General features: G+C 38.7%; 1 protein-coding gene across 2 annotated transcripts in view; it reads right to left on the bottom strand.

The window, feature by feature from the left end:
- The window catches only part of AK8 (adenylate kinase 8), a 2,747,949-nt gene that overhangs the window by 1,437,388 nt on the left and 1,293,911 nt on the right, over nucleotides 1–16,650 (bottom strand). For both annotated transcript variants that reach the window (XM_044058631.1, XM_044058632.1), the window contains one exon: nucleotides 4,850–5,050. In XM_044058631.1, coding sequence (XP_043914566.1) covers nucleotides 4,850–5,050 — 201 coding nt within the window. The remainder of the gene's footprint in view (nucleotides 1–4,849; nucleotides 5,051–16,650) is intronic.

Genomic DNA, 16,650 nt, shown 5'->3' on the forward strand with positions numbered 1-16,650 from the left:
GATTGCAAACTGGGAGTAGTCATAGAATCCCCAAACATGTCAACATCCTGTAAGAGAATCTTACGCAAACAAATAATTGGTGTCAAAGTCACAGCCTTAAGCTCAATGCAAAATATATGTATTATCATCCCTTTCGGTAAGAGCGATATTCCTGCTAACTATCACATCAATAGAAACATCTTAAGCATGCACTCAGTGGTAACAGACCTGGGCACACAGGTTGACAGCAACCTTACGTTTGATCACCATGTCTCCACAGTGGTAAGAAAGGCATTGTATATTGCTCATCTCATAAGTAAGGAAAAAAGTTATAACCTCCCTGTACTCTTCCCTCATTAGGCCAATAACTGAGTACAATGGCCCTTTTGGCATGTACCTTTCCAGACACCTGCATCAATTGGAGAGACCACAAAAGTTCCTCACAAGGAGAATTCAAGTTATTCAGCATCTGTCCTACATGGATCGGCTGAAATCACTGTCACTTTACTCCATTTCACACAAACTTCTCAAAAGCGATCTCTGCCTTGCGTATAAGGCAATCTATGACTCTGCTTTACTGGAAATGCTGCATATCTAAGTCCTATGGCTCACGGGTTACTCACTCTAAAGACCTTAATCTGGTATGTGACATTAATAGAACCTGCTGTAGGGAGAAGTTTGTCTCCCAGAGGTTACCATACCTGTGGAACAGACTCCCAGTTCATGTGAAGCAGAGTACCTTTTTAGCCCTCTTCAAGCACAGTCTGGATGAGTGGATGGGTAACCATAAATTCACACAAGCAGTTTTACTTATGTCTCTCTTGGACAGGGGCAATAGGTGCTGATCATGGAAACAAAGGCAAAATTTGCATAGGCTTGTAAGAGCCCTAGGGCCATTAGCCTAGTAACTTCCTATGATCTATAAAAGCCTAATGAAGAAAATCCCGAAAACTACAGGGATGAAAAGAAAAATAGTGAAAAATAAGAAAAAGATACAAGTTTTAAACAGTCACAGCTACCTGAAATGCTGTGAGAGAGGATCCATGTCCATGCAAGACACATAAAACATTAAGAAACCACTAAAATCTGGATGAGTAGGAATGAGATGATATGAGGCTACTAGAAAACTCAAATGAGGAAGAAGGGGTAACAAGTTGTGAAGTGAAATCATTTTGGACTTTGGCACTATGACAAACTGATTCAGGAAAGAAAGATCCAGAACTGGTCTCCAGGAATTTTCTTTCTTTGGTACCAAAACATTAGTTTTTTTCCTGCCTGAGGTGGCGGAATAGCGTCTGCTATCCCCTGAGACAGCAAATGATGTAAGAGAGGAGGAAAGAGAAGGGTTGGTCTAGCAAATGAGGAGGAATCCACTGAAAAAGAGGAATTTCCTCCCATTGTCATTTGTATCCTAGGAACCATTTGTTTGAAACAATTTGTTGTTGCCAAGGACAGAACTGGAGATTGATTAAGACTTTCTGGAAGTGGTAAGGGACTGCCAGGGTGGAAAGAACAACAAGGTCTGTTATACAGTCATTCTGACATTTTTGACTGCCCTTTGTTCTGGGATGGGGGTCCTGTCATTGCTTTGTAAATGTCTGCTTACCAGCATTCTGCTGAGAATACTTATTTTTTTTCTTGTCAAAACTGGCTGAAGTAGTAGAAAATCCCTTGAAAATTTAGAGAAGGAAGGCTGAAAAATCTGAGAATCCCTAATTCTCACGTCACACTTTTTGATAACCTCTTCATCAGAGGATTCAAAAACTAATTCTCTATCTAAGGGAGAATTCAAAATGTATTTTTTTACATCCTCTGGAAGGTTTTGAGAGTGCAGACAGGCAAATCTCCTTAAAACAGTACCAGTGATAATGGACCTGGAAGTAGTATCTACAGAGCTATAAACACATTTCAAACAATGAGCGGTGACCCGAGATACAAAAGACACTAAACTACATAAAGCAAATTTTTCCTACCACTAGGAAAATATGAGCCTGACAGTTCAGAATTCTAAAAATCAAAGTTGAAGAAGCATATACTTTCTCCCCAGATTTATCAAAAGCTTAACAATCATTATCACAAGGAGGATTAGAATTAATCAAATTTTTGGTAGCTGGATTAAGTGAAACTATAGGTGTTGGGTCAGGTCTGGTAGTAGTGTGTAAAAACTTGAAAGACTCTGGAACTTTATACATTTTATCTGCCTTCTTAGGGGGATAGTAGGTTGGCTGTTAGGGAAACCACAGGCTGTAACAACATATCCTCCAGTGCTGTTAGTACTGGCAGGATGGGTGACAGTTCTGAAAACTTCATAACATTTTCAGACGGACTGAGAAACATCAGTATTCCCCCACTATAAACAATGGTTTATTCTGGAAATAGTCTCGGAGAAAGAGAATCATCCCTCAAAGGGAGAATTAGATATCACAAAATTTGAATCAGAAAACTGAGAAGAAAAAATACATGCATCTATCCTTTCACATTAGACATATTTCACTTCTTGACTCTCTTCAGGGTAAGAGGAATACCTTTTCCTTTTATCAGAACCCACCTTTCAAGCAGGGTCAAGTGCATGCACAAGACCCTGAGTCAAGACCCAAAAATTACTCCTGTCCAGAGTAACTGACACATAAAAGAATAAATATTTAGTTTTCTGTCTCTTTTTGACATGGAAGGCAGGAAAAACAGACCCAGTATTGTCAGTAACAGCTTCCCCAGGGATGAGTGCAACATTTTAGCTAAGCATGAGCAACAGGAGTGGCTTTCCCTTGCCCACTGAGAGGACCTCCAACATCCACAGAGGCTTGACTAACCCCTGGTCCATGGTGGCTGTATGGACAACACCAGAAGGATCTGAAGAAATAAAATAAGTCACCCACCTGTGGCTGAGGCAAATTACTAGCCTTTTGAGGTGGCAAAGTCTACTTAACTATTTTTTTCTTTTTGTGGCTGGAAGAAGGTCCGATCAAGGGACTGGTAGTTTGTTCCATAGTCAAATGGTGCTTGATTCCAAGGAAGGCTTAGCAGCATTACTCAGTAAAACCAGAAAGTAGCAAAAAGTAACTTTGTCCCCCACAAAAAAAACACAGTGAAAGTGCTTTAAATACTTTCCCCAACATCAAAAAGTAAAATAAATGCAGTTTCTCCACATAAATGGTAGCTGTAAACAACTTTTTACCAAAAAAGTAAAAATGGGCTCTCCCATTTAAAAGTAAAAGTCCATTAAAGTCACGAGACAATCAATGAAAATACTTTTCCATATCTTTGAAGTGCTTGTTTCTCACAAAATGTAGTTTAAACAAGTTTAAAACTGTACGAGTAGTTAGTCATTGTGTTTTAGTTTGAAAACAAATGCTTGATAAAGAAAAGATAAAACAGAGCATTTTCAGCTCTATATGATCAGCACATCGCTTCAACGCTTTCGCCTCAAGATGTGAAACTGCTTTTCAAAGATGTTTTGTGTGTTCTTTAATGCTAAGAACAAGTTTAAAACTACTGTGGAAAGTTTTTCCCTGAAGGGAACTTATCTGCCCAGCAATGGAACAATGTTATCTGAACACTGACCGTTAAAAGCCTGCAAAGGATCACTCTTCTCAGCATCAGAAGAACTCTGAAGGACTTGGAACCCAAACCTGTTATTTTAGACAGCTCATCTCTTCTCATTAACAGGTTTATTTATTTATATTTGTTTACTGGGAGTAGTGCACTGATCTCAACAGACTATTTCCAGGCATAGCCCAGGTGAACAGGATCACATAAGAAATGAACAAAATATATTTACGGATACAAGGATATGGTAACAAAAAAAACAAAACATATATATACATATTTACAGATGCAAGAATATGCTACAACATTTAGTTCAAGAAGCAGTTTATAAAATCACAATATGCTTAGCAGAGCATTTTGGATAAGATGTAGCCATAATGACTGAGATGGCTTATGTTACAGGGATAGCAGCATAGCATTACACAGACCGGTATGAAGATATTAAAAGAGGCAAGTGAGAATAGTTGCAGGAAAGGATACCATGGGGAGAAGACAGAGAAAAAGCGAGAGAGGCAAGCAGAGGGAGGAGGATTATATAGGAAAAGTGAGAGAGATGCAAAGAGAAATTGCATGGAAGGTACCTTGAAGTTGTTGAAAGTGGCTGGTTGTTATATCCTCTGCAGGATACAACCCATATAATGTAAGCTACTAAGAACATTCTCCAGGGGTTCCTGAACCCACCTCTTTCTGGCCCCCAGTTCTTCTAAATTATGCAAATCTACCCATACAGCTTAAGCTCTGCCTTAATTTAGTAAGTAATTTAGTACTTTAAATGATTCAGACTACATCACAGTTAAGGCATACATACTATACTTCTACATGGCAGAGAAATTGCAATACTATTAAAATGTGTCTTTAGCAGAATGAGTCCTTCTGTTAACTGCCAGTAATCTGCACAAACACTAAAACTAAAAGTTAAAAGTATGACTAAAACAAAAAATAATTTTGCAGCACTGGAAAGCCAGTGATGCACAGTCATGTGTCATCTTCTTACAATGCCAAAAAGTAAATGATTTAGTGACATTTACCACTTCAGATTTGCCTGTATAAATATGTAATCTACCTAAAATGTTTATACTTTAGTATGCATGTTTTTAAAGACTATAAGTGCAGTTCTCAATACTTCACCTTCACCTTTACATCTACTTCAATTAACTGTTCTATGTAAACATTATCAAGTCCATACATTTATCCATATGTGGACTTCCTAGACTGTTTTTTCCTTGTCTACTACATCCCATCCTGGCTATTCTGTGTAAAACAGCATAGTGTGGTGAGTAAAATATTTAATACATAATTATTAGGTACAATAACTGCCACTCACCTTGGGAGAAAACGTCTATACAAGGCTGATCAGCATTTATAGTCTTACAAATGTTGTTGTAAGTGTTAAAAATTCCATGGTAATGTCTTCTGTATGCAAGAAGCTCCTTTGCAGTTTCCTTCTCAGATATATTGTCAGGTTTTACTAACTGCTTCTGTACATTAGGATCACTTGGCCACTCGAATGTTGTGTGGTACACATCTAGACATAAAATTATACATCTAAGACCACAGAACAAAATTTACATGTCCTTTGACACAAACACACAATACAATATACATTAACTATACATTTCATTTACTGCGCTTTTGAAAAGCTAACCACTGGAGATATTGCAATACATGTATGCAAACATGTACATACATAGTCAAGATAGTCAGGAGATTATGAGTAATATGTCATTTTCACTCTTTAAGATTTTTTACTGACCTGCTCAGCTTTCAAGGTCACATGATACAATACACCCTGTAGTGTTAACACCCATTTAAAGAAATACTCTCATATTATTACTATGTATGACACCACATACATTAAAGAGAAGATAGCTTTACATATTATTATACCAAGCATTGCATATATACAATAAACTATACTAGGTGCATTATGTGTATTACAGTTAAGACATATCACTACACGTTAATAAATTAATTTGCAGATTTCAGATTTACTGTCTAAGCACTATCACTTCATCTGATTGGCCTCTTCATTAAGTGACCATATCTGGAAAGGTAAGTTTAAATGAGGACGTAACAGCTACTGTAGTCTACTGAAGGGCTCATTATTTCTCACTTGCTAACACTAGAATCTGCTTCAGGTAACACACAGAGAGGAGAATTTTCCTGCTACATTTTCTAGTCATGACTGCATTCTTGATTATATACACACAGTTTTGTTGAGCTTCATTTATATGCAAATTAGTATTTCCAACATGAATATTTCAGTTCCCTATCTTCTTGCTACTTTTAGATTTAATGCACTAATCAATACCAAGTATTTCACAAAATTCAATCCAATATATTTGGTTACTTTGAGTAGTTTGTCGAGCACACTATTTAAAATAAGAGTCTATATTTCTTGTACCTGATTTCAAAGTCAAAGCATATCTGCCCTAAAAGATGTAGCTAATGTCTTGAATGCTTCATAAGAGTAAATGGTCATGCACACAGTATCAAAAAAAATTCAATGTCTTGAATTTAGACAATATATTGCATTCTGCCTTTGTATCAAGTATAAATGTAACACACATGGCTTCAACCAGATTTCACTGACCAACAGGTATCTTTGGGACAATATCCACAGGCATTGTCACTTTACTTGTAATACATGCAATTCATGATGCAACATTGCATTTTGTCTTTTTACACATATATGTAAAATGATTAACAGCTCCATATAATTTAAGGCATCATTACAAAATCATACCTCATGCCTGTAGCCACAATATGTCTGCCTGTTTATTACCAGGTACCATCCTGGATAGCCAAATGGTATCTTTTTAATCAATGTTTACTATTCTTAAACAATTCTACATTATGTTTTGCTTGTATTTTTATTATCAACTTTTATTTTATACAGTTCCAGTTCCTCACTCATACTTTCCAGTTCTATTTAAACATTAATTTGCTCTGCAAACAGCTAGCACACTATTACATGTTGCCAATGTTTCACATTCAAGATGACATGATAGACAGTTGCATGGAGTATTAACAATGATTTGTAATTATACTCACATATTACTGATATATGTGAAAGATATTACAATGAGTCTTCATAGTTTCTGTGTTAAAAATCAATATTTTCTTTGAGCCTTCCAGCCTCTGTACCACTTTGTCAAGCATATATAACTGACATTACATTCCTGCATATAATACACTATGCTTCAGTGTGTGCATGTAAAGGATAAACAACAGTCAATGTACAAAAAAGGTAAGAAGTGATATATACTCAGTGTATAAAATATTGGATTAATGCTTAAAATTATATCACTAACAGTAAATCATTACATTTGTGATATTTTACCTACTGAGGAGTGGGTTCAGTCATTTTTTTCTACAGTAAAGCATACAGCGCATCATGTTAATGCGTATCTCACTAGTATCATAACATAGTTAGATAGGGGTTTGAATCCTAGAATTGCTGAGTGTGTGGTATGAATACCTTTGAGGTCTTTTCAGGCTTGCTAGTTGTTGCTGAAGCACCCTGAGAGAAAAAAAGGAGCTACTTTTGTGATTTTAAGTATTTTCTTCTGATTTTTGTTCAGTTTTACTGCTTTGCCGCCTACTTTTTGGCATTTTCCGGCTTGCTAAAGTTTATATCTGTAACAGTAACAGTACTTGGAACACATCTAGAGCCTGTTTACTGCATTGCCTGTGTTGCACTTAATTTAAAATCGTTTTTTTCTCTAAAAACTGCATGTTACCTGATTTTGGCCTAGCACTCAAGTGTGGGGTCATTTATTGCACTGTTGTGATTATTTTGCTGCTTGTGTATCTCTGCTACCTTTAAACTACAACAAAAATCTTGCTTTTTTCCCACTTTGTGAAAGTTAAGAAAGTTCAGTTACAGATTTGCTGTTCTGAACTGTTTGGAAGTTTCTAGAAGGCCAGTGCTTGCTTGGGCTAAAGGGAAGTCTCTGTGTTCAACAGTGGGAGTGGTTAACACTGAACAGCCTGCCTGCCCTTGGAGGAGTGGTTACTACCTAGAAGCTGTAGTTTTATTGGCCATTTTGGGTCAATTCTAAACTCCTTGATCTGTCTCTTGGTTTTGGCATCTTTCAGGCTTGCTAGTTGTTGCTGAAGCACCTACCAAGGGAGAAACACTGAGAGAAGAAAAGGAGCCACTTTGTGATCTTAAGTATTTTGTTAAGTTTTACAGCTTTGCCACCTACTTTTGGCATTTTCCGTTTGTATCTGTAACAGTAACAGTACTTGGAACACATCTAGAGCCTGTTTACTGCATTTCCTGTGTTGCACTTAATTTAAAATCTTTTTTTCTCTAAAAACTGAATTTTACCTGATTTTGGCCTAGTACTCAAGTGTGGGGTCATTTATTGCATTGTTGTGATTATTTTGCTGCTTGTGTATCTCTGCTACCTTTAAACTACAACTTTTTTCCCCACTTTCTGAAAGTTAAGAAAGTTCAGTTACAGATTTGCTGTTCTGAACTGTTTGGAAGTTTCTAGAAGGCCAGTGCTTGCTTGGGCTAAAAAGAAGTCTATGTGTTCACCAGTGGAAGTGGTTAACACTGAACAGCCTGTCTGTCCCTGGAGGAGTGGTTACTACCTAGAAGCTGTAGTTTTATTGGCCATTTTGGGTTAATTCTAAACTCCTTGATCTGTCTGCTGCCTCATGGTTTAGAAAAGGTGCCACTTTTGTGATTTTAAGTGTTTTCTTCTGATTTTTGTTAAGTTTTGGCATTTTCTGGCTTGCTAAAATTTATATCTGTAACAGTAACAGTACTTGGAACACATCTAGAGCCTGTTTACTGCTTTTCCTGTGTTGTACTTAATTTAAAATCTTTTTTTCTCTAAAAACTGCATTTTACCTGATTTTGGCCTAGCACTCAAGTGTGGGATCTTTTATTGCACTGTTGTGATTATTTTGCTGCTTGTGTATCTCTGCTACCTTTAAACTACAACAAAAAGAAAAAAAATCTTGCTTTTTCCCACTTTCTGAAAGTTAAGAAAGTTCAGTTACTGTGTTCACTAGTGGGAGTGGTTAACACTGAACAGCCTGCCTGTCCCTGGAGGAGTGGTTACTACCTAGAAGCTGTAGTTTTATTGGCCATTTTGGTCAATTGCTGCCTCATGGTTTTGGCATCTTTTCAGGCTTGCTAGCTGCTAAAGTTTATATCTAGCTGTCATCCCCCTTGTATGTTAATGCAGGCCTTATCCTTATAAAAGTGCTAACATGGTGTATATAATGCAAAAAGAAGATATACTGAAAAGGACACAGTTCTGTTATGTAATACACAGATTACAGAGAATGATAACGTTCTTCAATCACAAAACAGTCTACAGAAAATTACATTTTTACAACAGAAAAGGTAGAAAAAGGGATAAGGGGCAGGCTAAAAGGAATAAATCTAAACTGAACCTGGAAGCATTAAAAGCTGAAGTTGACAACATGGCTCAGACTTTGGAAGTACAAAGGCAGCTAGACAAGAACTGCATGTTCACAAATGAAATAAACAGCGAAAACAGACTAGTAAGACTACTGGTGATGAAGATCATTCTTTTCTAAGAAGTTTAGAGCACACACTGTTGAACTAGAAGAGGGAGATTTTTAGATGTTGTCAGAAATTATATACTATTAATTGGAGACTCAATTATTAGAGGAACTGATACTTACATTTGCAGAGCGCATAATGAACACTGAATAATGATGTTTGCCAGGAGCAAAAAAAAAAAAAAAAAACAGGATGCATGTATTGCATGAGAATGTCTTAATGTAAAGAAGTATGGAACTGCTTTTATTCATGTTGGGGGTTGGTACAATGGTTGAGGTGTCTACCTCACAATCACAAGGGCAGCTAGCTAATACTTACCTGCGAACCTATTTTTGACTCAAACAATCTCATCTTCAAGGATTCATTAACTGTTAGCAGAAGACTTACAACCCTCTTAGATAGCATAGCTTGTAAAAGTTTGGTGATAACACTAATGATACAGACTGCATAAATGTGACAATAAAACTACCCTGGAACAGGTTACAGTTGTTGGAGTATAGACCACCAATGTCAAGTGGTACTGATCTAGAGAAATTCATATGTTTCCTACATGAAATACAAGAGGGAAAAATAATAGTAGCTGGGGACTTATATTTACTACAAACAGACTGGAATAATATTTATTCTACATCACTAGCAAGGAAATTATTTAGCATGCATTTCTCTGAAGTCAAGGCCAATGTCAAGGGCATCTGGCTGACTAAATTTGCAGATGACTGCAAATTAGGTGCAGTTATAGAATGCCCCACCAGCACTAATTCTCTCAATAAGTGCTGAAATAGAAAAACAACTGGTGTCAGTGCCATGAACTAAAACTAAATACCAAGAAATGTATAACAGTATCGTTTTGGAAGTCGGCCACGCCTGTTAACTACCATACTGAAAAGACGCAGTAAGAATCAACGCAGTAGTCAGGTACATGAGGACACATGTAGACAGTAATCTAGTCTTTGACTACCACATGTCTACAGTAGTGAGCAAATCATTCATGTTCCACAGCTTATAAACAAGAGTATGGCATCTAGGTCCAAGGAGGTCATTATTCCACTGCATTTGGCCCTCATCAGACATATCATTGAGTATAATGCCCCCTTTGGTATGTATCTGACAGGCGCATGCAACAACTGGAGCGTCCACACAAGTGCCTCACTAAAAGAATACACGGCATAAATAACATGTCCTATGAAGACTGCCTCAAATCCCTATCCTTCTATTTTGTCTCCTACAGGCTGATGAGGGGAGATCTATGCCTGGCATACAAGGTATCTTTGGACCCCAGTCAGATGGACCTCCTGTATCTCTGCACAACAAACAGCACCAGAATTACCCATTCTAAAGATTTCAACCTTACCTATGAAGTAAACAGGACCTGCTGGAGACAGGTGTGTATCCCAGAAACTACCCCTTCTCTGGAACAGGCTTCTATCCATGTAAAGTTGAGTTCCTTCCTAACCCAATTCAACTGTAACTTGGACAACTGAATGGGGAATCGGAAAGTCAACCCTGGTTTGACATCTATCTCTAATGGATATAGGCAGCCTGTAAACGGTTAATTTCCCAGGTCCCCTGCTTGTAAATGTTTAATCTCAAACCCCTTCTTACACTACCAGGACAACTTGTCAGAGATTTGAGGTGCATGGCATGCTCATTAGCCTAATACAAACACCTATGAACCTATATATTTAAAAAACCTTATGCAAAGCAGTTTGGCTCCACAAGAGAGTAATAATGATCTGAGGCCACTTCAGCATGAACTTGCAGTACCATTATATCTGTTACTGACTATGTCATTAAAGTACGGGGAGATCCCTTAGGATGGGAAACATGCACTTGTTAAATCCATCTTTAAGGAAAATGAAAAGGGGACTAGGAAACCCAGAGCATATAGATTCACAAGTTTACTTTCCTGCTGTGGAAAAATAATGGAGAAGGTTTTGTTGGACGAATAACTGTCAGAATTGGAAAGGGTGGGACCTGAAACCATATATCAGAATACATATGCTGCAAACAGATCTATAACAAGTCATGTCTGCAAAAGACCTTGACTAAATTAACCATTTGGGCACAGGAGAATAATATGCTGATAAATACATAAAAAATTAAGCACATACAACTTGGTAGACATAAACTGAAGGCTGAATATTTAATATAACACACACTGACTGAAACTGTAGAGTCCTTCAAGAACCTAGGTATATGGGTAGATCCAGCTATTAGTTTTTCTGAACATATCAAGTAATTGGTTAATGACACCTATAGAACTACAGGCTGTATAAAACGATTTATAAAGTCTAGGAAATCAGAAAGGAAAAAATCATTGACTGCACATTCCATCAGACCAGAACTACAGTGTGGAAAGATAATATGGAAACCTTACATGAAAACTAGCATGAGTAAATTGGAAAGAGTACAGCAGAAGTATAACAAGGGCATCCATGGATGTGAAATTTAAGTTACTATGAAAGAGCTGAACTTGTACAGTGTTTCATAAAGATATTTAAGAAGAGACCATGTACAGATTTATATGGCATCAAGAGATAACCACCTCTGGGATTGTTTAAAGAGTAGTACAGAATCATCAGACAAGCTGTGTAGGATAGGAATGAGAGATATACTAACTGGTTCTCTGAGACCGTAGCTGACTCATGGAGTAGATGAACAAATTACTTTAAAGTAAGCACTAGTTTAGATACTTTTCACAACTTAGACGACTATTATGGGAATGACTGTTCGTATATAGGAAGGTTAAAAGGGCATTATTATCCGTTCTTGAAATATTTGTATGCATGTATGTAACATAAGTCATGTGAAGTTTCCTCTCAAACAGTGTTAACCTGCACTCCTTCAGTTTTTAGAGGCTGGAAAGGAGGAAAATCCCTACATATGGGAGCTGTGCTTCCAAAAGATAAAACTAACAGAAATACTAAAGTCTGTCAAGGCAATACTAGTTTAATCAAATCAATGTGCACTTTGGCAGCATTTTACAGCATAGAAATAATTTTTTACTCACACAATGTAACACAGATCCATTCTAGATAATATGCTGGCAACTTAACAGGGGGGATACATTCAAAATCTTTCAAATATACAGAGCTAAGTATATTTTTTTGGTTCTCCAGAATTGTGCACTGTAAATTGTTGCTGGACTAATTTTGTGCACTGTTATTTTTGATTCACTGTATAGTTTTTCAGATCTCTGCTGAAAGTGTTTTGTCCCACCACCCCCTATTTTCTGCTATGTCTTAAGTTGGTATAACTGTTTTTTACAGCTTGTGTCATCTGACTATCTGAAGGATTACTTGCATAATAATAGACCCTGTTAGTTAACAGCCTGCATATCATTGGTGGAACCTGTGTCTAACAGAACTCTTTTCAAACTATCCGGAAATATACAGAGCTAAGTATATTTTTTTGGTTCCTCAGAATTGTGTACTGTAAATTGTTGCTGGACTAATTTTATTCAGAGTTGTGCAATGTTATTTTTGATTAACTGTATAGTTTTCAAGATCTCTGCTGAAAGTGTTTTGTCCCACCCAACCTCCCTATTTCTGGTTTGTTGTTTAAATTTAGTGGCTTTTGCAGTTGCCTGTCCCACTGTAGATTTGATCTGGGACACTCCCCCCAATCCAATCTCTTTACCACATTCTAGCAAATACACTCCTGCACTTGTTTTTAATCATTTTTAATTTAATTGCATTTTTTAAACTGTGTTTGGTCTAATATTGCTACATATTCAAGTGTGCTAGCTTGCACTGCATTTGAATTGTTTTTACTGCTGTTTTAGCTACTTTTCTGTAAAACAAAAAAAAAACTGTAAGCCTGTTTCCTACCTTTCCTGTAACTAGTGTAGTCCAGATACAGATTTGCTGTATCCAGGACTGTATGTAAGCTTCTGAGCCCCCCCAAGCCTTTCTGTGTTGGAGGGAAGCCTTGTCAGTGGGAGTGGTAAGCACTAGGTAACCTGTCTACCACATAAGGAGTGGTTCTCACCCAGAAACTGCAGTTATTGGCCATCTGGGCAATCTTTTCCATCTCTCTCAACTTTCTGATTTGAAAGCCCGCATTTGCACTTATTTCTTTCCTGTAACTAGTCTAGTGCAGATACAGATTCTTAGTTTTAGCACTTGAATTTGCTTATTCGTGCTCAGCACTTGTTCAGAACTTGTTGTAAGCACTAAATAAGCTACTAATTACTATATTACTCAACCTTCCTCACTACCTAGAGGAAAACAGTTTTTACTTTCCTCACTTGCTTAGAGAATAACAGCTTTTGTACTCACTTTCCTCACTTATCTAGAGGAAAATAGTTTTTTATTCAGGCATGTCCAAGGGTCAGCTCCCAGTGTATTCTCCCGTCTGTCTGATGAATCTGGGCATCTTGGGGCAATGTAGAAATTGGCTCATGTACACAGACAAGCCGCTCCTCCTACCACCCAACACTACAACCTGTGAGAGATGCACTTATCTAGCCAAACTGGAGGTAAAGCTCTCTCCAACCAATACTGAACTTGACATTCAAGAGGAGAAGGTAAACACTTGCACCACACCACAATTATCGCATAGTCTCTCTAAATCTCATTGTCTTCTTTCAGTTGTTCCCATTAGGGGTCACCACAGCAGATCATCTGTTTCCATTTCTTCTTGTCCTCTGCATCTTGCTCTGTCACACCAACCACCTGCATGTCCTTTCTCACAAAATCCATAAACCTTATCTTAGGCCTTCCTCTTTTCCTGTTACCTGGTAGCTTCATCCTTAGCATCTTTTTCCCAATATACTTAGCATCCCTCCCTCAGCACATGTCCAAACCAACGTAATCTTGCCTCTCTGGCTTTGTCTCCAAACCTTCCAACCTGAGCTGACCCTCTAATATACTTTTTCCTAATCCTGTCCAGCCTCATCACACCCAATGCAAATCTTAACATCTTTAACTCTGCCACATCCAGCTCTAACTCCTGCCTTTTTCTCAATGCCACTGTCTCTAACCCATATAACATAGCTGGTCTCACTACCCTCTTGTAGACCTTCCCTTTCACTCATACTGGTACTCGTCTGTCACACATCACTCCTGACACTCTTCTCCACCCACTGCATCCTGCCTGTACTCTCTTCTTCACCTCTCTTCCACACTCGCCATTACTCTGAACTATTGATCCCAAGTATTTAAACTCATCCACCTCCGCCACCTCTACTCCTTGCATCCTCACCATTCCTCTATCCTCCCTCTCATTCATACAAATATATTCTGTCTTAGTCCTGCTGACCTTCATTCCTCTTCTCTCTAGAGCATATCCCCATCTCTCCAATGTCTCTTCCACCTGTTCCCTACTCTCACTACAGATCACGTCATCTGCAAACATCATAGTCCACGGGGACTCCTGTCTGATCTCGTCTGTCAACCTGTCCATCACCATTGCAAATAAGAAAGGGCTCAGAGCTGATCCTTGATACAATCTCACCTCCACCTTAAACACATTCATCACTCTCACCACAGACCTCACCGCTGTCACACTACCCTCGTACATATCCTGTACCACTCTTACATGCTTCTCTGACACTCCCAACGTCCTCATACAATACCACAACTCATCTCTAGGCACCCTGTCATATGCTTTCTCTAAGTCTACAAAAACACAATGCAACTCCTTCTGACCTTCTCTGTACTTCTCCATAAACACTCTCAGAGCAAACATCGCTTCTGTAGTGCTCTTTCCCAGCATGAAACCATACTGCTCATCACTAATCATTGCGTCCCTTTTTAACCTAGCTTCCACTACTCTTTCCCATAATTTTATGCTGTGACTGATCAATTTAATCCCTTTGTAGTTACTACAGCTCTGCATATCACCCTTAGTCTCATTAAATCTACATCACCAAAATCCACACAGAGAAACACAAAAACATTCGCGGAGGCTCTCAATAATAATCTGCCCAAGCAACAGAGACCTCCAAAGCAGAAATGCAAGCAACTTCTACCCCCAACACAACCCAAATGACACATAGCCCACAGACTCAGAGTGCCACTCAACCACAGCCAAGAAGGCAAAACAAAGTATCTAACACATAGGCACACTGATGCCCCACTCACCAGGCTAAACAAGAAGGTTACTGCCCGCTGTCTGTCGGGTGCCAGGATCTGCCACATAACCCATGCACTCAGGTCACTCCACAATAAGTACAAATATGACTCTATCATTGTCATGTTGGTGTGAATGACCTGAGATGTACCTCCCTGGACTACATGAAAAGAGACATGGAAGAGCTCTCCGATCTTGTAGTCCAGGCAGGTATGACCCTAGCCCTGAGTAGCATTCTGCCATCGCCAAGAATGATACCACAGTACAAGGAAAAAATTATTGACTTCAACAATTGGCTAAGCTTCTGGTGTCATTCTAAGGGGATTCAGTATCTGTTTGCTCGGGATAACATGGTCGATAGACCGCAATGCTTTGCCAGAGATGGCCTGCACCTGTCACCCCTGGGATTCCGGATACTGGCTAAGGCTCTTGTCACCCCTACAGTGCCTTTTTTAGGCAAGGTTCAAATGACAAATTCACCATCATAACAGGAAAAGGAAAGCAAAAACTGAGGGCAATGCTACTCAATGCTAGAAGTCTAACTCTCAAAATGCACTCACTTGAGGCACTCCTTAAAATGGAGAACATTGATATCTGTGCAGTGACTGAGACTTGATTCAAGGCTCCACAGAGCACCCCTGCACTACCAGGCTATAACTCATACCACACTTTTTGGCCATGTAACCTGGACCGGAACACCAAATGCGGAGGTGTGTCCATATTCATTAAGGATATCCACACCTCAAAGCTAGTTGCTCAGCATTATGCATCCAAGGTTATCCAAGTGCAACTAACTCTGGGCAAAACTGCAATCCAAATTGTAGCTTTCCACAGATCCCCCACCATGCCCCAGGATTCCCACTCCTCTTTTCTTGATGTACTGGAAAATATTAGGGTTCAACCAAACACCCTAATAATGGGAGATTTCAACTATCCCACCATTAACTGGGAAAATTACTCATGTACCAACTCCTTCACACAACGCTTTCTGGAATTCATAAACAACAATGCCCTGGATCAACTTATCCACACCCCCACCAGGGGAAACAATATCCCAGACCTAGTCATTACTAACATGAGTGACTGGTGTTCCACACCTGAAGTCAACTCCTCATTGGTCTGATCCAACCATAAGCTAATTACCCTTGATATCCACATCCCACCCCCACCCCCCATTAAGGAAACCACGGCAAAAAATTTCTCCAAAGCCAACTTCATGCTTGTTAAGACAGAAGTGGTGAACTTCATGGCACCCATGCAGATGGACAATACAGTTACGACTGCTGAATCCTACACATATGCACTCTATAAGCACTTACACAAGTGGTGCATGGATCGTGTTATCCCAAACAGAACCAAGATGCTATCCTCCAAAAAAATGAAGCCAATCTAGTGGTCCCCTGCCATAAACAAACTGTACAACAGAAGGAAGAAATTGTTGCAAAAGAGAGTAAAATCTCATGAGTGGAGGAGCTCCCTGGTCAGCCTCAGTAAGAAGC

This window comes from Protopterus annectens, chromosome 16.part0, assembly GCF_019279795.1.
Source record: "Protopterus annectens isolate FY-2018-M chromosome 16.part0, PAN1.0, whole genome shotgun sequence".
NCBI lineage: Eukaryota > Metazoa > Chordata > Ceratodontiformes > Protopteridae > Protopterus > Protopterus annectens.